At 46.8% G+C, this 24,971-nt stretch overlaps 1 protein-coding gene across 4 annotated transcripts in view; it reads right to left on the bottom strand.

Annotated features, from left to right (window-relative positions):
- Window positions 1-2,567: 2,567 nt before the first annotated feature.
- The window catches only part of LOC308323720 (histone acetyltransferase p300-like), a 53,926-nt gene continuing 31,522 nt past the window's right edge, over window positions 2,568-24,971 (bottom strand). For 3 of the 4 annotated variants that reach the window (XM_080775511.1, XM_080775512.1, XM_080775514.1), the window contains 13 exons: window positions 23,324-23,566; window positions 22,456-22,544; window positions 21,107-21,217; window positions 19,949-20,005; window positions 18,675-18,752; window positions 18,451-18,518; window positions 16,126-16,276; window positions 13,264-13,524; window positions 12,384-12,549; window positions 11,369-11,536; window positions 9,812-9,973; window positions 8,200-8,481; window positions 2,568-6,673 (listed from right to left, as the gene is read on the bottom strand). In XM_080775511.1, coding sequence (XP_080631637.1) covers window positions 2,903-6,673; window positions 8,200-8,481; window positions 9,812-9,973; window positions 11,369-11,536; window positions 12,384-12,549; window positions 13,264-13,524; window positions 16,126-16,276; window positions 18,451-18,518; window positions 18,675-18,752; window positions 19,949-20,005; window positions 21,107-21,217; window positions 22,456-22,544; window positions 23,324-23,566 — 5,607 coding nt within the window. In that variant the 3' untranslated portion in view covers window positions 2,568-2,902. The remainder of the gene's footprint in view (window positions 6,674-8,199; window positions 8,482-9,811; window positions 9,974-11,368; window positions 11,537-12,383; window positions 12,550-13,263; window positions 13,525-16,125; window positions 16,277-18,450; window positions 18,519-18,674; window positions 18,753-19,948; window positions 20,006-21,106; window positions 21,218-22,455; window positions 22,545-23,323; window positions 23,567-24,971) is intronic. The other variant, XM_080775513.1, reaches the window with a different exon arrangement.

The raw sequence follows: 24,971 nt of genomic DNA, 5'->3' as shown, positions 1-24,971 counted from the left end.
CATCCTCCAAAGATAGTGAATGAAAAGGCAAATTTGGGCATTTTTCATTCAGATTTCAAGACCTTGACTAGAGGAACGTCCACTAGCCGGTCAGAACCACTTTTATATTATAAAAAATAAGATCTTCATGCTTACTTTGGTGGCCGTCCTGTGTGCTCTTGTATTGACATCAATATTCTTTGACGTTTTGGAACAGCTGTGGGATTTAATGCCAATGTCAAGTTAGTGATGGACCCAGGGATAGTAGAAGCCAATCATGCATCACCATTTACCACCACTAGAGGTCAGTGTTGTCAGCAACTAAAAGTAATGTCTCCACTGTAGACTACAGAGCAAGATGACAAGATGAATCATAGATACACTTGACTAGTGCTGTCCGGAGGAAACCTCACAACTTCAAAATGTTTTCAGGAAATGAAAAATATACGTTTTTAAGTTAATTAATATATTTTTCATTTCATTTCCTTATATATTTTTTTAAAACGATGCAATACTGCCTCATCAAAGCTGGTGTTGTGACTTTAGATATTGTCAATTACTTGCATGAGAAGGAGAGGTGGTGGAGTTAGTTGTTTTAGCAGACAGTTTGAGGGTCCTATGGAGTTAAGAGGTTTTGTCCAATGCGTTTTTTAACTACTTTCCATTGGTTCAATATTTTAAAGTAACTAAAGGGTGTCCTCCGAACGTTATCCAGATTAGATTACTAAACGGAAATGCCAAATCAGAGACTGTGGAACAAAACGTTAATTTTAAGATTACCGTACCAATATTTTTGGTATGTTTGGCTACTATTAGGATTATATCTTGATGAGGTTTTATAGCTCTTAAGCCAAAATAAACGGGGGCAAACAAAACAAGAACAGGCTCCAGACATAAACTAAATAAAGGTCTCAAAAAACAGACGAGTGCAGGGTTCGATAACAAATAATAAAGTAGGCTACTTTTCTTTCCTTTCTTTCCTTTCTTTCTCTAACTGCGCTGTTTGTGCGTTGCGTGCAAGCTGTTGAAAATCTGTATCTCTACTGGCGTCTTTCTTTCTACAGCTGTGAGCCTGTGGCTTAATTAAAGGGAACCATGGTGCCATTTCTCAAGGCAACCAGTGGGGGCGCCATTTGGTCAAATCAAATAAGATGGCTCCTACAGATATGAAACCTCAAAGAAGTTCCTATCGTGGAAAAGACCTGTTGGTGACGTCAGTTCAAGCTTGAAAAAAATGATTCCAATTAAGTGACCGATCGGGAAAAGCTACAATCTAAAACCCAACAACATAGAACAACAGTGCATGGACAACAGCACCCAGCACTATTTTAATTTTCCATTTTATTATAAAAAAAAAAACAAAAAAAACAGTATTTGAGTCCACAGTTTGTGTTTTTCTTTGTACAGTAAAAAATATTAAATTAAACTCCCAAAAAGATCTTAGCAGGAAGATCCATATTGAGAGGGCGGAGACAGAGGGCTCTCCCTGCAGGAAGGAAGGTGGGTGGGTGGTGTGGGTAAGGGGGTGGAGGAGTGAGGGGGGGACCAGTGTATTTGGATCTCTGCTCTGTTCAGTCCGGAGGGGGGGGGGGGGGGGGGAGCAGCAGCAACGAGGATGAGGCAGAGAGGAAAAACGAGAGACGTTTTCCTGCTCAGTTCTGTCTGTGCAACACAGTCTTATTTGGATCAATTTCCTCCCATCTTCTCAGGAAAAAAAGAAAAAGAAAAAAAAACACTGGTGGATGCTCCCCCCCCCCCTTCCCCCCCGCGGAGGGGGGGGGGGGCTTTCTGTGTCCCACCCCCCCCCCCCCCCCCCCCCCACACCACATGTACGCGAAATGTTACAGGCACACAGGAATGCACCCCCAACCCTAGTTACTTAATAACAAGTGTCTCTTAAAGGGAAGGAGTGGTGCACACATTCAAGGGAGGGCTTGTTTCGTGACGAGGGAAGTCCCTTTTTCCAGCATGATCGTTGTTGTCCAATACAGCAGCCGGCTAGGCTTAGGGGGTGTTCAATATGTCCGTTAGCCAAGCTGAGGAGAACCGCAGTAGACCCCCACCCGATAACTGCAGGAAAACACTGACATTTATTTACTTCCTACCTTGGACAAACCCCCAGACCCAAAAGACATACGTGAAATGAAATATCCACTAAAACCCACTCCCAAATTCAACAGTCAATAACAAAAATATATTTCTATATGAATTGTAGCAGTCTCAGGGTAGATACCCAACGAACCCCCCTCCCCCAAAAAAAGGGGAAGAGAAAAGAAAAATAATCTTGGAAACCAAAAAAAATAAATAAAGCAAAAACCCAAACATTTTAAAAAGTAAGATATGCATGATGGTTTGGATTTATAATAACATTAATAATAATCCACATCACTCTGTGAAAATAATAAGACAGAGACTGAATGATGGAAAACACAACAAAACTATTAAAAAGTCCTTTTGCATTAAATTGTTTTCCTCTTTAATTTTTCACCACTTTTAAAATCTTAAAAACATTTCTTAAAAAAAGGCAAATACTCCCGTTTCCCCCAACCCCCCCCAAAAATATCTCCTGTCTTGTATTCTCTAAGGTGTGGGGGGGAGGGGAGGGTGGGGGGGGGAGGGTGTGGGCATAGAGAAACCATCCCCCTCCTCTTTGTACACAATTGGCAAAAAAATATATTAACAGCAATAACTTACAATTCATTTATTCTAATTCATTTTTATCGACTTGTTGATTTATTGTTGCATCTCCCATAGGGAAGTTCAGTTCAATGTATCTTTATTGAAAACATTTTAAATAACATTTAACAATAGTATAAAAAAAGAAAAGGCTAAAGTAGTAAATAACAATAACACTGTCCTGGGTGAGTGCAGTTTCTGCCCAATAGGATCAGAGCGTCTGGGCTCCATTAAACGTAGGTTTATCCTACATTATGTCTAAGGTATTGTGATTCATGTTCTGGCCCAACGGGTCCTGACCGTTGCCCGGACCGGGCCCGTGAAGACCGGCCATCCCACTGAGCTGCGACAACATGGCGTTCGGGTCCGAACCAAACTGTTCCATAGAGTTCTGTTGCTGCTGCTGCTGTTGTTGGGCCGTTTGCTGCTGCTGCTGTGTCTGCTGCTGCGACGGGCCCCCCACCATGCCGGGGTGGTGCTGGTTCATGTTGTGACCGGGGTGCGGCGAGCCCGTCTGGGTCTGCGGGGAGATGTGATGCGGCGAGGGCTGGGGCTGCATGCGCGGGGACGGGCTGGAGTGCGGCGGCTGCGACTGGGGCCGCGGCGAGGGCTGCGGCGACCGCACCTGGTTGGCGAGAGACGACGTGCTCATGGTCTGGCCCTGGAGGTGTGGGTGCGGCGACTGGGCCATGTTGGGGTTCTGCTGCTGCTGCTGCGGCTGCTGGGGGCTCATGGGGTTGCTGTGCTGGGCGGGCGAGCCCCCGGTGCCGAGGTGCTGCTGCTGCTGTTGCTGCTGCTGCTGCTGCAGGAGCAGCCTCTGGTGAAGCGCCTGCTGGAGCAGGGCCTGCGACGACGGAGGCTGGGGGCCCCCTTGTGGGTGCTGAGGGCCCTGAGGGCCCTGCTGCTGAGGACCCCCTCCACCCGGACCACCGTCACCCCCTCCTTGCAGGCCGGCCATGGCGTTCTGCTGCTGCTGTTGCTGCTGTTGTTGCTGCATCTGTTGGAGGTGGTGCTGGTGCTGCAGCCTCTGCTGGAGGGCGGCGGCCTGCTGTTGAGCCACCGTCCCCGGGTAGCCTCCTTGTCCCTGCTGCCCCCCCCCTGGGGGCCCGCCTCCTCCTCCGCCCTGGGGCCCCCCGGGAGGGGGACCTCCTCCTCCTGGAGGGCCCTGCCCTGCCTGGGGTGGCTGCATGCCAGGCTGGCCCATGTAGCCGCCCCCCTGGCCCTGTGGAGGCTGAGGCTGCTGGAACTGCCCGTGGTTGACCCCTACGCCCATTTGCTGCTGCTGTTGCTGCTGCTGCTGCTGTTGTTGTTGTTGTTGTTGTTGTTGCTGTTGTTGTAGATGGCGTCTCATAAACAGCTCTCTTAACTGGGGATTGTTGAGATTGGCCATCTGAGGCCCTTGGCCAATCATTCCTCTTCCTGCTCCCTGTTGCTGCTGCTGCTGTTGCTGCTGCTGGAGAGCTGCCAATTGCTGTTGTTGTGGACTCATCATTGGCCTCTGCTGCTGCTGTTGTTGTTGTTGTTGTTGTTGTTGCTGTTGTTGTTGTTGCTGTTGTTGCTGCTGTTGTAACTGCTGCTGCTGAACCTGCTGTAGTTGAGCCATCGAGGCCATGTTGACGTTCACTCCCCCCTGACCTCCCATATGCATCCCCGGCTGTCCACCGGCGCCAGCGGCGTTCATGTTCACCTGCTGCGGCCCCCCGCCGCCCGCCATAACATTCCCGACGGGAACGCCGCCAGGACCGGGACCGCCGGGACCTCCTCCTGGTCCCGGCGGAATGCCCGGCCCGCCCCCGGGGCCCGGAGGCCCCCCCTGCGCCCCCTTGTACTTGGAGGCCCTCTGCTTGATGAAGGCGGCCATGAGCTGAGGGTTGGAGCGCAGGATGTTGAGGACCTGCTGCTGCTGCAGCGGCGAGCTGGGCGAGCGGAGCGTCCGGAGGAGCTCCTGGAGGGCGGCCTGAGGGAGGTTCCCTCCCCCGGGGACACCGCCCGGGACGCCGCCCGGGGCGCCCCCGGGAGCGCCGGGCATGGCGCCGCCCGGAACGCCGCCCGGTATGCCGCCACCGCCACCAGCGCCTTGTTGCTGCTGTACCATGTTCATCAGGGCCGCGTGGCTCTGAGCTTGTTGCTGCTGTTGCTGCTGCTGTTGGTGTTGTTGTTGTTGTTGTTGTTGTTGTTGCTGTTGTTGTTGTTGGTGTTGTTGCTGTTGTTGTTGTTGTTGTTGCTGCTGTTGTTGTTGTTGTGCCAATTGTTGTTGTTGCTGCTGCTGCTGCTGCTGAGCAGCCACCATGCTGGGGTGCATCTGGTTCAACATAGTCTGTCTCTGCTGCTGCGCTGCCGCCCACTGCTGCTGCTGCTGTGGGTTTCCCATCCTCTGCTGCTGGAGCTGGGCCTGAGGAGGGAGCTGACCCTGGGGCAGGTTACCCTGCTGAGGCCCTCCAGGGCCCACCATCATCCCGGGCGGTGCTCCTCCTTGTTGTTGTTGTTGTTGTTGTTGTTGCTGCTGTTGTTGCTGTTGTTGTTGTTGTTGCTGCTGCTGCTCCATGTGGGCTCTCGCAGCGGCCGCGGCGGCAGCGGCCTGGGCCTGGGCAGGCATGCCCCCCTGAGGGGCCATTCCTCCGCCCGGCCCCCCCGGGTGGCCCCCCATGCCCATCTGCTGGCCCTGGCCCTGCTGGTGGTGGGGGTGAGCGGACATCATGCCCGCCTGGGCCGCCTGTCTCTGCAGAGCCATCTTCCTCTGGGCGTCGGCCACCTGCTGGATCTTCATGGCGATCTCCACCGCCGCCGGCGGAGGGCCGGACGGGGGCTGCTGCTGATGCTGCTGTGGAGGCGGGGCCTGGCCGCCCTGACCCTGGCCCTGGTTGGACAGCTGCTGGCCTCCCACTCCCCCACCACCACCTCCACCGACCATGACGTTGCCACCGGGCTGCTGCTGCTGTTGCGGCGGCGTTGCGGGGCCCATGCCCGGCTTGCCTTGCGAGGGGTGTATGGGGGAGGAGCCTGGCGGTCTGTTGGCGTAGGGAGGCAGGTTGTTGGCGTGCTGCTGGACGTGCTGAGGGTTGCCTCCGCCTTGCTGCTGCTGCTGATGGACCTGAGGATGCATCTGGTGCTGGGGGGAGCTCATCATGCCCCCGCCCCCACCTGTGCCACCCGGCATCTGCTGGAACTGATGGTGGAGGTGGTGCTGCTGCCCTGGCATCCCTCCCGGCATGCCACCAGGCATCCCACCCGGCATTCCTCCCGGCATTCCTCCCGGCATTCCTCCCGGCATTCCTCCCGGCATGCCGCCCGGCATTCCACCTGGCTGCTGTTGTTGCTGCTGTTGCTGCTGCTGCTGTTGGGCCCCAGGCGGCCCAGGGCCCACGCCCTGCTGGGGGCCCTGGGGAGTCATGGCCTGCGTGGGGGTCTGAGGGGCTGAGGGCTGCGTGCCCACAGACGTGGGGGTGCTGGGGGCCGTGGTGCCGTTGTTCCCGTTCCCCCCCGGAGACGGGAGCCCTCCGGCGGGTCCCCCTCCTCCCGGCGGCCCCCCTCCCCCTCCTCCTCCTCCTCCCCCGGCCGGCTGGCCCACCCTCTGCATGGAGGCCATCCTCCGCCGCAGCATCTGCGCCTGCTGCAGGCGGTGCTGCAGCTGCTGCTGCCGCAGCTTGTGCTTGATGTTGAGGCAGAAGGGGACGGGGCACTTGTTCTCCTGGCAGTGCTTGGCGTGGTAGCAGCACAGCGCGATGAGCTGCTTGCAGATGGGGCAGCCGCCGTTGGTCTTGCGCTTGCAGCCCTTGGTGTGCTGCACCACGCGCTTCATCTTCTGGCACGACGGCAGCGAGCAGTTGGCGTTGCGGCACTGGCAGGCGTGCACCAGCGACTGGATGCAGCGCTGGATGCTGAGGCGCCGCGAGTCCCCGGGGCTCTGGGCGGCGGCCGCGGACTGGTTGTTGGACTCGTCGTCCAGGCCCAGGCCCAGCTTGTCCATCTTGTGCTCGTGGCCCTTGGTGTTGTAGCAGGCGATGCACAGGTCGTAGTCCTGGGAGGGGGGAGAGGAGAGGGGGGAGGGAGGACACGGTTTGTTTAATTTGACATAAAGAGAAAATCAACAACCAGTTTTTTTCTTTGACATCATTTCCAGTTTTGTTCTTCAGTAAAAACGTATTAAATCAGTTAACAGTTTTACTGCTCCTGGCGGAACGTTCCGTCATAAGGAATCCAACCAGCAACTGCTTCTGGCGTAATGTTCCGTCTGATAAGCTTTAGTATTGATATCAAACCGGATCGCTGATTTATTTTATTTTGGCTTGGACTTTCCTTCTTTAGCGTAGCTTAGGGTTAAGTGTAACAGCTCCTAAAATGTAACGGGAACTATGAAATCTAAGTTTTGAGAGAATGCCATTTCTATATCCTTTAGCCAGAAACGGGTAGGTTTGTTAGATGTGCAGCTGTATAATGAATGACTCAAGAATCTGGAATAATTATTATGTATATGGTCTCGTGGAGCCAGATGATCAAGGAACAATCTTAGCATTGGTTTTGCCATGCCGTTACAGTCTTTTAAGTTCACAAGCTGTTGTCTATCGAGTCACCAGACTCTCCAGAGTAGGTGGAGATATTGGCTTTCTGAAAGCTGCACATAATGAACTGTCAAGAGTGATCATACTTCAATGCAACATTTTACTTTATACTGTACAAGGTGTATTTCAAACTCGCGTTCTCTGAAATGTAATTGTGGGTGAGAGCGACTACGGTATCTCACAAATACTGACTGGACTCTCCGTGAGGCAATCGGAACGCGAGTACATGGACTACGTGACCACGAGGCTATTTTCTGCCTTAGTGTCGCAACTCTGTCTAAACTCTATGGCTCTGCAGACGATGAAAGACAGAACACAATATTTGCGACCCTTTCAAAAGGACAAACATCTTCACTTCCTAAGAAAACAACTGACAGATTACAACTTGTCCAAAATGCAGCAGCCAGAGTTTTAACTAGAACTAAGATGAGAGAACATATTACTCCAGTTTTGGCATCACTGCACTGGCTTCCGGTTGTTTTTAGGATTGATTTAAAAATTATTTTACTTGTGTATAAAGCTCTCAATGGTCTCGCACCTTCCTACCTACATGACTGCCTGCCTAAATATGTCCCAAACCGCCCCCTAAGGTCTTCCACTGCTGGCCTGCTCGCTTTGCCTAAAAAAATGGCAACTAAAAAATACGGGGAAGCAGCTTTTTGCTTCTACGGGCCGACGGCGTGGAACAAACTCCCACTGTACCTTCGACAGGCAGCCTCTGTAGACATTTTTAAAGCACAGCTCAAGACCCACTTCTACACCCTTGCTTTTAATTGATCTTTAATTTTTTGTTATTCATGTCCTCACTGTATGTGGCATTACAGCTTGTTTTATGTTTATGCCTTGCTTTTTTCCTCCATTGCTCTGTAAAGCACTTTGAGCTGCATTTCATGTCATGAAAGGTGCTATACAAATAAAGTTTTATTATTATTATTATTATTATTATTCAGACTTCCACTGCAAAAGGCAAGCCTTTCTCTCTCACCTCGCAGACGGTGCAGTGGAAGCGCGTCTCCACGTGTCTCTTGCACTCGTTGCAGGTGTAGACGAAGCGCTCCTGGCTCTGGTTGTGCAGCTCCACCAGCATGCACATGGAGCTCCACTTGGACCTCCTCAGGGAGCTGAACTCCAGGTGCTTGTCGCGGGCCAGCGTCAGGAAGGCGTCGCGGCCGTCCATCAGGTCGCACGCCATCAGGCCGTCCGGGTCCGTGATGGGGCCCAGCGAGTTGGCCGTGGGGGCGGCGATGAGCCGGATGACGAAGAACACCTGGTGGGACGCACGAGAACATAGATGTAAAAGTGTTTACTTTATTAATATATATATATATTTATTTTATCCCACGACTATGTAACCCATTTGTCCCCTTTTGGGTGGCACGCTACCGCTACGAGTTCTGCTATGTTTGAAAAGTCGAAGAATGACTGACATAGAAACATAGCTTTTTCAGAAAACTGTCATTTTCAAACAGACATTTTTAGAATCTGATCTCAGGTCAGAATGGGTTAATGGATATTCATGTATTTAGTGTAATTCAAGGAGGTGAGCATTAGGGGTGAACAACATTTCTAGATTTACAGGGTTTCCCGTGCGGCCAGAAATCAAATACCTCTTTGTGTTTCTCCATGGTGGCGTAGAGTTTAGGGTTTAGAGTTTAGGGTTAAATACCTCTTTGTGTTTCTCCATGGTGGCGTAGAGTTTAGGGTTAAATACCTCTTTGCGTTTCTCCATGGTGGCGTAGAGTTTAAGGGTTTAGAGTTTAGGGTTAAATACCTCTTTGTGTTTCTCCATGGTGGCGTAGAGTTTAGGGTTTAGAGTTTAGGGTTAAATACCTCTTTGTGTTTCTCCATGGTGGCGTAGAGTTTAGGGTTTAGAGTTTAGGGTTAAATACCTCTTTGTGTTTCTCCATGGTGGTGTAGAGTTTAGGGTTAAATACCTCTTTGTGTTTCTCCATGGTGGCGTAGAGTTTAGGGTCAAATACCTCTTTGTGTTTCTCCATGGTGGCGTAGAGTTTAGGGTTTAGAGTTTAGGGTTTAGAGTTTAGGGTCAAGTACCTCTTTGTGTTTCTCCATGGTGGCGTAGAGTTTAGGGTTTAGAGTTTAGGGTTTAGAGTTTAGGGTCAAGTACCTCTTTGTGTTTCTCCATGGTGGCGTAGAGTTTAGGGTTTAGAGTGTAGGGTCAAATACCTCTTTGTGTTTCTCCATGGTGGCGTAGAGTTTAGGGTTTAGAGTGTAGGGTTAAATACCTCTTTGTGTTTCTCCATGGTGGCGTAGAGTTTAGGGTTTAGAGTTTAGGGTCAAGTACCTCTTTGTGTTTCTCCATGGTGGCGTAGAGTTTAGGGTTTAGCGTTTAGGGTTAAATACCTCTTTGTGTTTCTCCATGGTGGCGTAGAGTTTAGGGTTTAGAGTTTAGGGTTAAGTACCTCTTTGTGTTTCTCCATGGTGGTGTAGAGTTTAGGGTTTAGAGTTTAGGGTCAAGTACCTCTTTGTGTTTCTCCATGGTGGCGTAGAGTTTAGGGTTTAGAGTTTAGGGTTAAATACCTCTTTGTGTTTCTCCATGGTGGCGTAGAGTTTAGGGTTTAGAGTTTAGGGTTAAGTACCTCTTTGTGTTTCTCCATGGTGGCGTAGAGTTTCTGGGAAAGGTCGTTGGAGACGTTGGGCATCCCTGGTTTCTTCTTGTTGGCTCGGCTTAGACTGCTCTTGTTCTTGCTCGTCTTCTTATTGTTCTTCTTTTTGGCATTCTTGCTGTCTCCTTTAGTGGCCTGTAGGAGAAAGGTTAACACCGTGATTAACTCCTTTAGTGGCCTGTGGGAGAAGGTTAACACCGTGATTAACTCCTTTAGTGGCCTGTAGGAGAAAGGTTAACACCGTGATTAACTCCTTTAGTGGCCTGTAGGAGAAAGGTTAACACCGTGATTAACTCCTTTAGTGGCCTGTAGGAGAAGGTTAACACCGTGATTAACTCCTTTAGTGGCCTGTAGGAGAAGGTTAACACCGTGATTAACTCCTTTAGTGGCCTGTAGGAGAAGGGTTAACACCGTGATTAACTCCTTTAGTGGCCTGTAGGAGAAGGTTAACACTGTGATTAACTCCTTTAGTGGCCTGTAGGAGAAAGGTTAACACCGTGATTAACTCCTTTAGTGGCCTGTAGGAGAAAGGTTAACACCGTGATTAACTCCTTTAGTGGCCTGTAGGAGAAAGGTTAACACCGTGATTAACTCCTTTAGTGGCCTGTAGGAGAAGGTTAACACCGTGATTAACTCCTTTAGTGGCCTGTAGGAGAAGGTTAACACCGTGATTAACTCCTTTAGTGGCCTGTAGGAGAAAGGTTAACACCGTGATTAACTCCTTTAGTGGCCTGTAGGAGAAGGTTAACACCATGATTAACTCCTTTAGTGGCCTGTAGGAGAAGGTTAACACCATGATTAACTCCTTTAGTGGCCTGTAGGAGAAGGTTAACACCGTGATTAACTCCTTTAGTGGCCTGTAGGAGAAGGTTAACACCGTGATTAACTCCTTTAGTGGCCTGTAGGAGAAGGTTAACACCGTGATTAACTCCTTTAGTGGCCTGTAGGAGAAAGGTTAACACCATGATTAACTCCTTTAGTGGCCTGTAGGAGAAGGTTAACACCGTGATTAACTCCTTTAGTGGCCTGTAGGAGAAGGTTAACACCGTGATTAACGTTGTTGGCGTTGTTAGTAGAACACATTGGTGTCGTGTTGTGGCTAAATGGAATCTGCCTGAAGTGACGACTCATAATACCTTTTACGATCACCCGATCCGATTTGATTTATTTGATTTATTCATGATACAATTCATAGGAGAGCAGTACTGAATTATCAGGATTGCACAAAAAGTCAGAGGACTTATTTCCATTGTGATCCAAATAAATAAATAAATAGTAAGATAAGAATACTAATGACATTTACAACCGGCCATCATAGATCAATAAACAAAAGACAACAAATAGATATAAATAGATAAATACAGCACTATACTAACTTGCCCATCAGCCACTTTTTCCAACATATTTTTTAAAATGTTCAAAGACTGGGTAAATTTAATTTCCCTTGGGATTTTGTTCCAATCCTCCCTCCCTGTATGATTAAATGAGCTTCTACCGACCCAGCCCTATTTTATAACCATCATAACTCACGTCGATGCTCTCGCAGGAGGTGCTGTTCTCCTCCCTCTTCCTCTCCTCCTCCTCCTGCTCCAACTCCTTGATGCTCTCCTCCAGCACGTTGGGCCAGAAGTCTCCCTCAAAGTAGGGCAGCTCGCTGGCACTGGTCAGACGGTCCTCTGTCGCTTGCTTAAAGATGTCCTGAACGACAACAACAGACGAGGACGAGGGTGTGAGTGAGTTTACAGACACATAGAGCGGTCTACAATTCATCACTGATGATGGACATGAGAAGCGAGTCGAGGGTGATGATGGACTGGATGACATTTATTTTTTTAAAGGTGTAGGGAAACAGAAATGGTGATCATTTTATTTTGAAGTTTCAGACGGTTTCAACATGAAACGCCGGTCTGAAGTTTCTGAACCAATCAGAGCGTCGCATCTCTTCAGGCGATGGGACGGTAGCTAGGGACGGTAGCTATGCTATACGCAGGACGCATGGAGTGCGTTTGTTTACAAATCAGATGGTTGGCCAGCTGCACCAGTTTACTGTTATGTGGCTTATTTCTACCCTATAATGTTTTCAGATACATATTTTAGCGTGATGGTTAAGTTGAAACCGAGTAAATACACTGTCTGGATGTTATCTTGAATGGGAATAAAAACAGAGGATTTCTGTAATCAGTAGCAGCTGTGCTGCACGGATGTGCAGATATGGGGAATTAAACGGGTGAGCTTCATTTTTATTGGCTTTTATCGATGTGTATCTCTACACGTCATCACGCAGCACGTTTTCGTTTTCAGGAAGTAATAGAAAATACATTTTATGGACTTTTGATAGAAAAACACACAGAAATGAGAATTTGCCCGTTTCTTTGGCATACATTGTTAGGTATGCCCATATGAGGACCACGGATATGGTCTAAAAGTGTGAAAAACGTCTTTTAGGGGCGTTTTATGCCTCTGTTGACAGTAGACAGAGAGACAGGAACACGATATAAACAAATGGGTGTGGGGTGGGGCCGAGGTGGAGGACACCACGTCTCACCTTGTAGTCGTGGACGATGCGCTCCGCCACGGCCTTGTCCAGCATCTTCTTGTACCACTCCTGCAGCCTCTTGGGCTTGGGGATCTTCTGGTCTATGGGATGACAGTGGAAGATGTAGTCGTCCCCCTCACTGGGAGGACACGCCCAGATGTGGCCCGTCGTGAACCTGAAGGGAGAAGGAAGGGAGGGAGCCGGCGTTTAGTTCATTCACCAGTTAATAAATACATCTATTGGGCTGCGTTCGAATTGCTAGGGTTTTTCCCTACCCCTTACTCCCCATACGGGGATCCAGACTCTAGTGGACTCTATAGTGATGATTTGGGACAATACTCCCTGTATGGAGAGCACCGACACGGACGTCAATATCGGTAGAGGGCGCTATAGGTCTGCGTGTTCATGTACTTTTTATTTGCATTGTAATCCCCATAGGGTTTTTTCAGATCGCCTCATAAAGAACAGTTTGAAAAATAAACAAATGTCATCCCGGCCGTTTCACTCATTTGGATATGAAGAATCAACTGACTACAAGAAAACAGTCAAAAGGCTGGTGCTGAATTTCCGCTAGGAACAGACTGTATCAAATAAGTGACTGCAGGCTGTCACCTCCCTGCAAGGACAGTTTGTTAAATTATTTTTTTAAATTCATATGGATGAATAAAGAAAAAATAGGTTAATGAAAATATGTTTGCAGGCATTTAGGCCTATAGGCTATGTCTATGATAAAAAGGTTATTCTTTTAAAATAACATAGGCTTATGGTTATCATCAATAAATTAATATAATCTCCGTTATCCAGCAATATGAAAACAGTGCAGCACCACCTTGACAATATGAAACTATCTCAGGCCTCAGGTCTAAACGGATGCAGCGTGTAAACCTACCCTATCCTCCGGACGTATTCCAGGTAGCCGATGAGGATCTCGTGGTAGACGCCGGTGCGGAGGTGTCGAGGCTGAAAGAAGTGCACGCTGTCCAGGTAGGAGATGTAGCAGCGCCGCTGGTTGGGTGGCGGGCAGTCCGAGCCGTACTCCTGAACGTGCATGCCGAAGAAGCACACGTCGTCTCCGTCGATGTCCTCGAACGCAAACAGGGCTTTGGTCCGGTACGGAAAGGACTCCGACATCTCCCCGCTGTCCACAAACCTATAGGGGGACAGACAACAAGACGGGGATCAGGACTGAGGTTCAAGCTTTCTTTATTTTGTCTCCCAAGGAAGAAATTTGTCTTGGACCCCAAGGACCCGCTCTGCAGCACACAGATACAATACAAGACAACAAAAGGCACACAGTGACCCGTACAACATTAAAAAAAAAAACACACACCAACATACCTAGTGCAAAAAACAAAGAAGAACATCACCTCATCACCTTCTACCCCTACCCTGTCTGCCCTCTGCAAGGACTCTGTTTAGGAGTGTGCTTGACAGAGGGACAAAGGAATGCTTGTACCGATTGTATTTGCACGCATCTACATCGTATCTCCTACCTGATGGCATTAGCCGATACTCAGGTTATAGTACATGGGAGGGGTCAGACACAATTTTCTTAACCTGTCAAATGGTGGCCTGGTCCATTCATCAGGACTGAGGAAACGTCAAAGTCAAAGTCGTACGATTTGTCACACACGTTACCGCAGTGAAATTTGTTCTCCACATTTGACCCATCTCTCTTGGAGCGGTGAGCTGCAGCCGTGCCGCGCTCGGGAATCATTTGATTAGTAGATTTGACCCCCCAATCCAACCCTTTGATGCTGAGTGTCAAGCAGGGAGGCATTGGGTCCCATTTTTACAGTCTTTGGTATGACCTGGCCGGGGATCGAACCCCGACCTCCCAGTTTCAGGGCGGACACTCTAACCACAAGGCACTAAGCTGGACATGTTTATTAACAGTGTTGATGTCATGTAGACTAAATATACTGACAAATTCGTCAACTGGTCTAAAATACCATGAAGGGACTAGTGGACAAGAGATCCAGTATAAGTCAGTTTACACCCGGTTGCATGCTGAAAATGTTCAGCAAGTGTAAAAAAAAACAGTCATTACGATGGCATCAAGGCCCACCAAAATACATTTTAGTCGACTAAATCAACTGTAGATTTAGTCGACTAAAACATTCCAGGTGACTAAAAATGTGACTGAAACAAAATGAAAACTATTGAAGAGACCATGACTAAAACTAAAATCTAAATTTTGCTGCCAAAAACAACACTGTTCATGAACTACTTTTCCACCTGGCTAGGAAAGGAAAAGCAGCAGATCTACAAGCTCACAACGTCTCACATTGTCCATCTAAAAGCAGCAGATCTACAAGCTCACGACGTCTCACATTGTCCATCTAAAAGCAGCAGATCTACAAGCTCACGACGTCTCAAATTGTCCATCTAATATTTTGGCTCGTGAACAAATAGCAGATGGTTCTTGCAATAGATTAGAACAATACTTTCCAGTCATATCATCAAATTGTAAAAAATGTCTTTCTGTGTATGTGTGTTTTTACCGTATGGAGTGATTGTTATTCAACTCTAATTGTGCACACTGAGTGACTGCACACGGACAACCGTTTTCTCTCCAGAGCGCGGTTCTCGTGCATTCCAAGGGGTGGCAGCATTTCACCGCTTTGCCTTCTGGCCTACCCAAAGTGCCCAAATTATCGTGTCCAAACCTGTGCTCCGATCGTTCAGCCGATTCTTTCACCCCAAATGACTCTATAGAAACCAATCTTTTATACCATTTAAGTGGTATAAAAGTCATATAGTGTAATATTCGCTTTTAATTATTATGGAAGTATTCAAAGTTTCCCCTTACGCACAAGATCGGTATCAGTATCGACCGATCGTGAGAAAAACAATCAGTGATCGGTCCCAAAAATACCCTGCTCACCTCTAAATATTGGTTCAATAACTCTACATGTCTGTGATTTCCAGATGCTGCATTATTCTGGTACAAGGTTCGCTACTCTAAACTCTACAAAATATGATTACCTTCATTATTATTATTTTTTTATTACCAGAATGAGATGGTCAAGATTTTAGCCGCTTCTAAACATTTAAAACACATTTCTGCTTCCCTGTTGCAAATTGTGGATAATGTCCGACAGAGTGCAAATGGGATAAAATATACAAAAGAAACTAAACTAGTTAAGGTAAACGAGTAAATGTAGGTAAATGTAAATGTATATGGATCCCATCTTCTTCTTCACTGATGCAGTGGATGCATCCCTACTCGCAACATCTCAGCATAATCCAGATTTACTCAATTCATGAATGCCATAAATATAAAGGACATTATTCACATCCTAGTGTGAATAACTCCCAGCTGTACTCCTGGTGAGAGCAGGAGTGGACCTGGTGAGACGTAGGAGGGGCCCGGACAGGACAGGACAGGAGTCAACCCACAGAGCCTAAGTCCCTCCACATGCCAGAATAGTACCCCTCAGTCACCGACCGGCACAGTAGTTCCGGAGTGGTTCCAACGGATTGTGTGGCCCTGGTCTTTCCCTAGTGGGTCAGATCGAGGGTACAGTAGCTACTGGGACGTAAGTCAGGACTTGATCACTCCCGGCTGGGTCACCCGAGGGAGGGATATGATGTTCGCGAGACCCGAAACCCCGATGACCTTGGGATACCTCAGAGGATACGTCCCAGGTGATGACCTTGGGATACCTCAGAGGATACGTCCCAGGTGATGACCTTGGAACATGCGCTCTGTGATGCACGCTTATGCTTCCGCGGGACATTCACTCACCTGGACTTCATGCCCGGCTTGACCTCCACCGTCTTGTCCGAGACGTGGACCACGCGGATGGTGACCTCCCCCGCCTCGGGGTGGGCCTGCCGCTTGAGGTAGTCGTTAACTCGCCCCTCCAAGAAGACCCCCAGCTTTGTATGAGGGAGTCCTGCGGAAGGTTAGGAAAAACAGGAAAACAAGGACAGAAACAGGAGGATAGAGAGACAGAGACAACAAGACAGAGAGAGAGAAAGGACAGATGGAAAAAGACAAGGAAATACAGAATGCTGGTTAGAAGGATAAGACCATGTGGCTGAAATAACCCATTTTGACCTGAGATCAGATTCTAAAAATGTCTTAGAACTACATCCTGACAGTTTTCTGAAAAAGCTATGTTTCTATGTCAGTCGTTCAAACGATTTTTCAAAAATAGCAGACCTACAAGCTCATAGCGCGCCACTCGGTGGCGCGCTATGAGCTTGTAGATCTGCTATTTTTCAATAGCTAAAGCATCGCATAATGCTAACACCAAAAGGGGTTCCCGCCCCAAAATGGGATAAAGCTCAGTCTACGTCAGTGAATTATGAAGTTGGGGGAAAACCAAGGTCGCCGAGAAGTTCACCCAATATGGATTTGTGATAATTGAGTCATCTTGGGGTTTCTTCTTAGTCTGGGATTGCTTTCATAATGTCTGCACCACTGGCATACAAAACATGGCGTTGGCTCAACCGAGACTCTGGAATCCGCCCTGGATGCCCGAGGCGTTCTGTCAGTCTTTCAAACGTCTAGCAGTCGTATCCCCCCCCCCCCCCCCCCCACCCCCCCCCCCCCGTCTTTGTCAATCAATATGCCGTGTCTGCCCTTCTTTCTAATAGGGTTATTGGGAGCGACTTCACCACTCCTCCACTCCACGCTCTTCACACTAAAGTGTTAGAACTCAGAAGAGGTGCACAGTCAAATTCTCAGCGTTCACTTAAAGGAGAATTCCATGCTAGAAGGCTTTCTTAGCTTTATTTGTAGTTGTTACGTCCCCACCAAAGAGGTCCAGGTGTTATTTTGTGCAAAAGCTCCTTATTGGCTATTTCCCCTACCATAAGCCCTCAATGAATTGCATTGAATGGGAATTGAATGGGGCGTTGTGCTAATTTGCTTATTTCCATCGCTCATTTATTTTCATGTATATATCCTCTTTTCATAATGTAAATAATATCCCAAGCGGCACACTTTACTACTTATTTCGATGGAAATAAGCGAATTAGCACAACACCCCATAGCCCCATTCAATTCAATGCAATTAATTGAGGGCTTATGGTATAGGGGAAATAGCCAATAAGGAGTTTTTGCACAAAAAAAACACCTGGACCTCAGTCTTTGGTGGGGACGTAACGACTTTAATAAAAGGTAAGAAAGCCTTCTAGCATGGAATTCTCCTTTAACTTTGAGTGTGTACAAATGGACCCCTTAACCCATTCTGAACGGGAACCCGTTTTGGTGTTAGCATCATGTTATGCTTTAGCTATTGAAAAATAGCAGATCTACAAGCTCATAGCGCGCCACCGAGTGGCGCGCTAAGAGCTTGTAGGTCTGCTATTTTTGGAAAAATCGAAGAACGACTGACATTTTTAGAATCTGATCTCGGGTCAAGAATGGGTTCATCAGACCAGTGTGTGTCCAGTGGAAAACCTCGTATGAATCTGATCTCAGGTCAGAATGGGTTAAAAAGCGAGGGGAAAGACATGGTGTCAGTGCTTATCCACGTGAATAATGACGTCTCCATTATGGGCATTCCAGTAGGCAAAGATTCTGTAAAAATCCATAATCTAGTACAAGCTCAGAGCCTCATAATGTGTTGAATTGTGATGCGTAGAGTCAGTGGTCAGTGTAGAGATTTGATGCAGAGGGGGAAAAATGAGGGGACCACCGATTAAATAAAATATTTTGTGCTAAAAGTCAAATACGTATACAGGGAAGATAATACCGTGTTTTAAGTATTTCTATGAACAAAAATAAAAGTATGACAAAATGGAGCTTTGTTTTATTGCATTGCATGAAGCTACAGTTTGAATTTGTGAGAACCTATACCTGTATTAACGTTTGTTATGGACAGATAGGAAACAAGTGGTTGATTTAGAGAGAAAAGAACAAACAAAAATGTATGTAATATAAATATACCCCAACATATCTTTGAGAAATAATGTGTTAGTACAGAAATGTCTCTGCCTACAGAACAGCATTGTATGTAGCATGTTTTCCATCTATTATGCCTATTATTAGTTTTTTCCTGATCCTAAAAAGAATTCTCAAAGTCAAGACCATAAATAAGACGGTCTGGATTTTACTTACTTTTGGCCGCGTATTTGTTCTCCTTGCGTGTCTTGTTGGCCTTTTTAAGGCAGCTGTCACAGGAAAAGCTGTGGGTGGAGAGAAAGGGACACCGTTCAGTACTCTGACACATAATGGATGTGATGTTATATGGATTGTATCACAAACATCAGGTAGTTTCATTCATTTGAAATCAGTTTTCTGAAAAACAAGAGATAGATTTTGATAATAGAGAATGTACTCACCCTAAAGGCCATATGGTGTCATTATGCAGGACACAGATCTGGTGCATCTTACGACCACAGTCGATACATTCCACAAGCCTGGAGACAGAGAGACAGAGCAGAGGACAGAGAGACAGAGCAGAGAACAGAAGACACAGAAGACAGATGCAAATTAAGTTATAAAATGTTACTGTATGGCGACATTCATTCTGTAGTCGGGAGGAACAGGCAGCGACGGAAGTGCAAACAGCTGTGAATAATGAACTAACGGGATCGTCTACACCAGGGGATGCCTAAAAAGGTAGATTGTAGATAACACAACGGCTGATCACATGACATGCCCCTAAAAATATATATAATTATTAAATATAAATGTGTATTGTTTTTGCCACCTGCACTAGAATTAAGGTGATTGATTGAAATGTGATTGATTGACAAACAAAAGTGCCTGTCAGACTTTGTTTTCAAGAGTGTTGCACACAGTCATCAGTAGCATTGTTATTTTTCCTCCCCTCCATTATCCTCCACTCACCTACATGACTGCCTGCCTAAATATGTTCCAAACCGCCTTCAAATATGTCCCAAACCGCCCCAGAATATGTCCCAAACCGCCCCCAAATATGTCCCAAACCGCCCCCTAAGGTCTTCCACTGCTGGCCTGCTCGCGTTGCCTAAAATAAATGGCAACTAAAAAATACGGGGAAGCAGCTTTTTGCTTCTACGGGCCAACAGCATGGAACAAGCTCCCACTGTACCTTCGTCAGGCAGCCTCTGGAGACATTTTTAAAGCACAGCTCAAGACCCACTTCTACAACATCGCTTTTTTGTTATTCATGTCCTCACTGTATTGCATGACTGCTTGTTTTTGGACACTAATGGACACTAATTTAGCCCGTGGACCCCCGTTTGAAAAGATATGCCAGGGACCCCCATAAGAGAAGATTATTACGACTCTGGCAGTGATTCTCAACCCGTTTAATTTCAAGGACCCCCAGTTTGACATGCGTTAGTCTACGGACCCCCCATTTAATGGCATTTCTATCTCTGGGACCCCCGATTTATATTGTAAAAATCAATGTTAATTTAACTCAAGAGTTACAGACCACATACGAGTCAATTTGGTTCCAAACTATCATTTAGCTGGGGACCCCCTGGAACTCCCTCAAGGACCCAATAGGGGTCCCCACCCAGGCCCCACTTTGGGAACCACTGCTTTATTTGACAGTTATATCAGAAAAAATAAGTAATAAATAAATTCCAACATGAAATATGAAATATAAAAGTTAAAAACGTACAGCTCAGGGTCAAGTGTGTCGTTCTTCTTCCTCTGGAACTGGTCTTTGTTGATGGACCTGTGGAGGTGAGAGGTCAGAGGTTAGAGGTCAGGTCGCCTGAAATCATGTCATTAGTTAGTGTTACGGCACACCTGTTATTAGATCAGAGGTGGGGCAACTTTGACGATGGCGACGGCCAATATATTTCCACACTCACTCCAGAGGGCCACAGTTACTGTACTGTCGTAGCAAAAATAGCCGATCTACAAGCTCAAAAAACACGTCACGCTGCGACGCGTTTTGAGCTTGTAGATCGGCTATTTTTTGCTATATTTGAATTGAAAACATGAATAATGTTTTAGCTATTTTTGAATTGGAATCCTGAAAAATAACCTCTTTATTGAATTTAGTGCATTTAGTTATAGTTATGTTAACTTTATATGAACTGTTAACATAACTACATTGGACACAAAGAGACAATAACATTTTAATACTAGTCATTAATATATATATATATATATATATATAAATTCAGGTCTGAACGCAGCTTAAGAGTTTAACCCATTTAGACCAGAGACCAAAAACGCCTCCTAAAACCTAACCTAAGGTTTTCTGAAAACCTTCACATTCTTACTAAAAAAGTAAATATATTTCTGGTGCTGTGAGAAATCAGTTTTGTTGTTTTAGTTTCTTTTAGTTTCTTTTATGCTTTATTGAGATAGTGTAAGAGGACTTGCACACAAACTGCGACTCACTAACTAACTAAGCTACACAATCAATCTGCCACCTCAGAAGTCATAGTCTAAAACAAATACCTGCAGAGTGCAGCCATTTTTGTTGCTGTAGACTCGAGTTTGACACACATTTCAAAATAGCATTTTTGCATCACACCGTAGTATGAAGTATATAAAAGGGGTTAAGTAGAATCACTTTGAAATAAAAATATGTAAGTTGAGAGAGAAAGAAAGAATACAATCACACCGCATACAAAGTTGAGAGAGAGAGAGAGACAGACAGAGAGAAAGAGACAGAGACACAGAGATAGAGAGACAGACAGAGAGAGACACAGAGAGAGAGAGACAGACAGAGGTAGACAGACAGACAGAGAGAGACAGACACAGAGAGACAGACAGAGAGAGACACAGAGAGACAGACAGACAGATGTGTCCGGGTACTCACGCCTGAGGCTGGGAGGGGTCGTCTCCCAGGGAAACAGTCTCTCCCTGGATTTCGTTGAAGCACTTCTCACAGAAGTGGTACCTGTCAGCAATAAGCCCATATTTTGGTGAACTACACGTTCGTCAGCACATCAGCACATCAGCCAATCACAGAGAGGGAGGTCGTCGCCAGGCGGGAGAAGGTACGGGTAGGCAGCCAATCGTGATGCAGGGTTTGTGTGTAGGGGGTTGTTTTGATTTTTTTTGCGTATAAATTTCGGAGTGGATGATTGGTCAACACCAAAGCAGGCCAATGCAGACATCACAAGCGTTAAGGGGGGGAGGGGGAGGGGGGGGAGAAGAGGGGGAAAAAGGGGGGTAAATGGGGGGAGGGAGGGAAGGGAGGGGGGGCAAAATGAACGTTTAAAAAAGCGTGAAATAAATCCGTTACAGGTCAGACACAAGGTTGATGGAGGGGGGGATGAGAGGGGCGGGGGGGGGGGGTCATGGGAAAGAGGGAGGGAGGGATGGACAAAATGTGAACAACACAACCGACAGAGACAGAGCCAAGGCAAAGCAAAGATTAGCGTCAGAACGTCGTTCTGTGGTCGTCAAACAACAACAACATTACAGCAACATGAGTAGAGCACTAGAGGTGTGGAGGAGGAGGGGGGGAGGGGGGGGGGGTGTAGGGGGGCGTGAGGGGGAGGGGCTCCACACATCAAAAGGGTGAATGAGGAACAGAATTAAACGAGTGCTAGTGCAAACAGAGACCCATCATCCTTCATCAGTACATTCATAAAGTGGGAACCTTTATTCTGAAGTCGATTTGTACCAACACCACCCCCCCCCCCCTCCCTCCTCCCCATTTCTGAAATCCTCAGTGTTTACATTTTAGAAGTGTAGAAATGGTGAGCATTTGGAACTCGAGTGTACACAAATGTACAAATGTAACCTAATGGGGCCCTTTACTGTGCAAAAATAAATGCATGTTGTGATTTCAGTGAAATTAATTTACCAAAGGAGAAACAATGGTACAGAAGAAACCAACCAGGAAACCCACTTTATGAATGACAACGTAAATGGAAAAATAAAACAATGGTGAGTTGTGGTGATGGAAATGGTGCCAGGAGGGTAAACCGTTTGAACTTTGAAGCCAAATTTAAAAAACTTTGACTCGTCTGTGATTGACACAACGCAGCAAAAATACCCCACATGGTGTGCAAATAAAACAATAAAACATCAACAAGACAATCCTCAAGCTCCATGTCATCATTTTGTTGGAATAATATCAGTCAAATATCTGCACATGAAAATACTCTTGTCTGTCTGTGGATATGAGTGTTTCAGTGGGTCTACAGCGCCCCCTACCTGTTCTGGTAGCTGAAGTAAGCAGCGTCTCGTTGGATGGTGCATAATTGTTTTCCATAGCAGCAAAGGGTTTGTGGGGAAAACTCCAGCTACGATAGGGAGGGAGGGAAGGGAAGAGAGGCAACAAAACAAACTGTTATTTGCGCAGCCATTCATTCATCTGTGGGGACATTGTATGCCCAAATCAATTTCCATTTATATTTCATCTCATACGCAACCCTTTTGAAAGACAAAAGAACATCATGAGAAAAACAATCGTTACTACACAACTGTGCACCACACACACACACACACACACACCTTTATTTGAATCCACAAATTACAATTAATTTTACAAGGAAACAAATATAACGGGGTTGACAGTTCATGTTCACTTAAGAATACACATGGCACCTCCTCCTCCACACACAGACAAACTGCCTATAACAGTCGAAACAGAACATAGTATTTGGCAAGTTGTTTGGCTTTGCTTTTTTGTCATGCCAGCTATTCTTAGGCCACTCATGGTCAGTTTATGCACATACTGTATAGCCCAGGCTTCCGAATATCAGTATGGCAAATCTACAGCGATACCCCAAGTTTGTTATACTTCCAAGTAATGGTTGATACTTAGAATGCCTGGTCCAAGACACAGCCCACCTCCAGAATCAGGACCTCCTTGTGACTGGTGTCAACAAAGACAACATCAGGTGTATTGGGGATGTTATCAAAGACATCGCATGCACAGCTAAACCAATCTGGTAACACTCTTGAATGTTTATACACACACACACACACACACACACACACACACACACACAGACAGACACACACACACACACACACACACACACACACACACACACAGACACACACACAGGCCTCTCACCTTCCTCCCGCAGCAGTACCCCAGGCCCTGCATGACCGGGTCGATCTCCACCTCGAACACCTCCGCCAGCTTGGAGCAGTACTTGTAGACGCGCGACGTCTTGCGGTTGTACAGCCAAGCGTTGTTGAACATCAGCCAGACGTCCTCCACGTACTGCCAGGGCTCCTGGTACTGGCCCGTGTCCAGCTTCCGCTTGATGGTGGACAGGTCTATGGGGTTCTTTACGATGTCGAAATAGTCCTGCTGCAAAGACGAGATTTTTTTTTTTTTTTGTCGAGATGAAAGGGGGGAGAGAAAAACAGGGGAAAACCGTCATTGTTGTTGTCATGGTCATTTTTTTTGCGCTGGCAGGCAGAAGCAGGTAGTCGTTGGTTAACCCATTCTGAACGGGAACCCATTTTGGTGCTGGCATCATGTCGTGCTTTAGCTATTGAAAAATAGCAGATCTACAAGCTCGTAGCGCGCCACCGAGTGGCGCGCTACGAGCTTGTAGGTCTGCTATTTTTGAAAAATCGAAGAACGACTGACATTTTTTTAGAATCTGATCTCAGGTCAGAATGGGTTAATCCGACCAGTGTGTGTGTGTCCAGTGGAAACCTCGTATGAATCTGATCTCAGGTCAGAATGGGTTAAGGAACCAGAGACCAGGGGGAGAGACAAGATGGCTGCAGGGGAACCAATGTTGTGGCCCGCTGCAGAAAAGGAGGATTCACGTGCAGATAAGAGAGATACATGACAGCACCTTGCTTTGCATACCGCCCTCTCTGGACCCTTTTCTAGAACCATATTCTACCTTCAAGTCAATCTCAATCGGGCTCCATGCACACTCGCCATTTTGGAAAGAACTTGGGTTCCAAATGGGCGCCCGCACGTACGGGTGTGTGTAACTCTGAGAGTGTAAAAATGGAACCAAATGAAACCGTCCATTTGCGTTCCGTTTGTACTCTCTCAAAGCGTTATGGCTGGGGATCCTTGAAATTAAAACGTTTGAGAACTGTATGTATGATGAAGCATTTGGAAATTGCGGAGGCAACAGTCTGGTCATGCAAGACTATTATACTGCATCAGTAACGCATGGCGACAAACACAGATTTAAGACCGCTGGGTAGTTACCGTCAACTTGATGGAGTTGGAGAACAAGGACACTTTGTAGAAGTGTGGACTGTTTGCAGTTAGCTTTCCATGATGTGAGGCGTCTTCACTAGATGCTCCACTTATTAGAAGACTCTCCTTATTGACTTACATTGTGCAGTCAAACGGGCCTCAAAGAAGACTCTTTTTACCACATAAATGAGGGTAAGACAAAGCAGCCGGTCTGCCAATATATGTAACATTACAGATCCCGTTTCAACGGTAGTTTTTGGACTGAGGACTGAGGGCTTATAAATCCTAAAAAGATTCTGAAAAACCCATGTTTCTATGTCAGTGGTGCTCAACCTTTTTAATGTCAAGGACCCGCAGAATTCTCTCTATCGGGCCACGGACCCCCATCTGAAAATATGTAGTTCCAGGGACCCCCCCTGGAAGCTAATATTTTAGTTAAAAATGTTCGCTCTGAAATATATATTCAAAGATTTGCGCCACATTTTCACGAAATAGTAGACCTACAGAGCTTGTAGATGTGCTATTTTTCAATAGCTAAAGTATA

This window comes from Protomyctophum bolini (genome assembly GCF_963924005.1).
Source record: "Protomyctophum bolini genome assembly, chromosome: 11".
Lineage (NCBI taxonomy): Eukaryota > Metazoa > Chordata > Actinopteri > Myctophiformes > Myctophidae > Protomyctophum > Protomyctophum bolini.
This window is presented reverse-complemented; position numbering and strand designations above follow the sequence as displayed.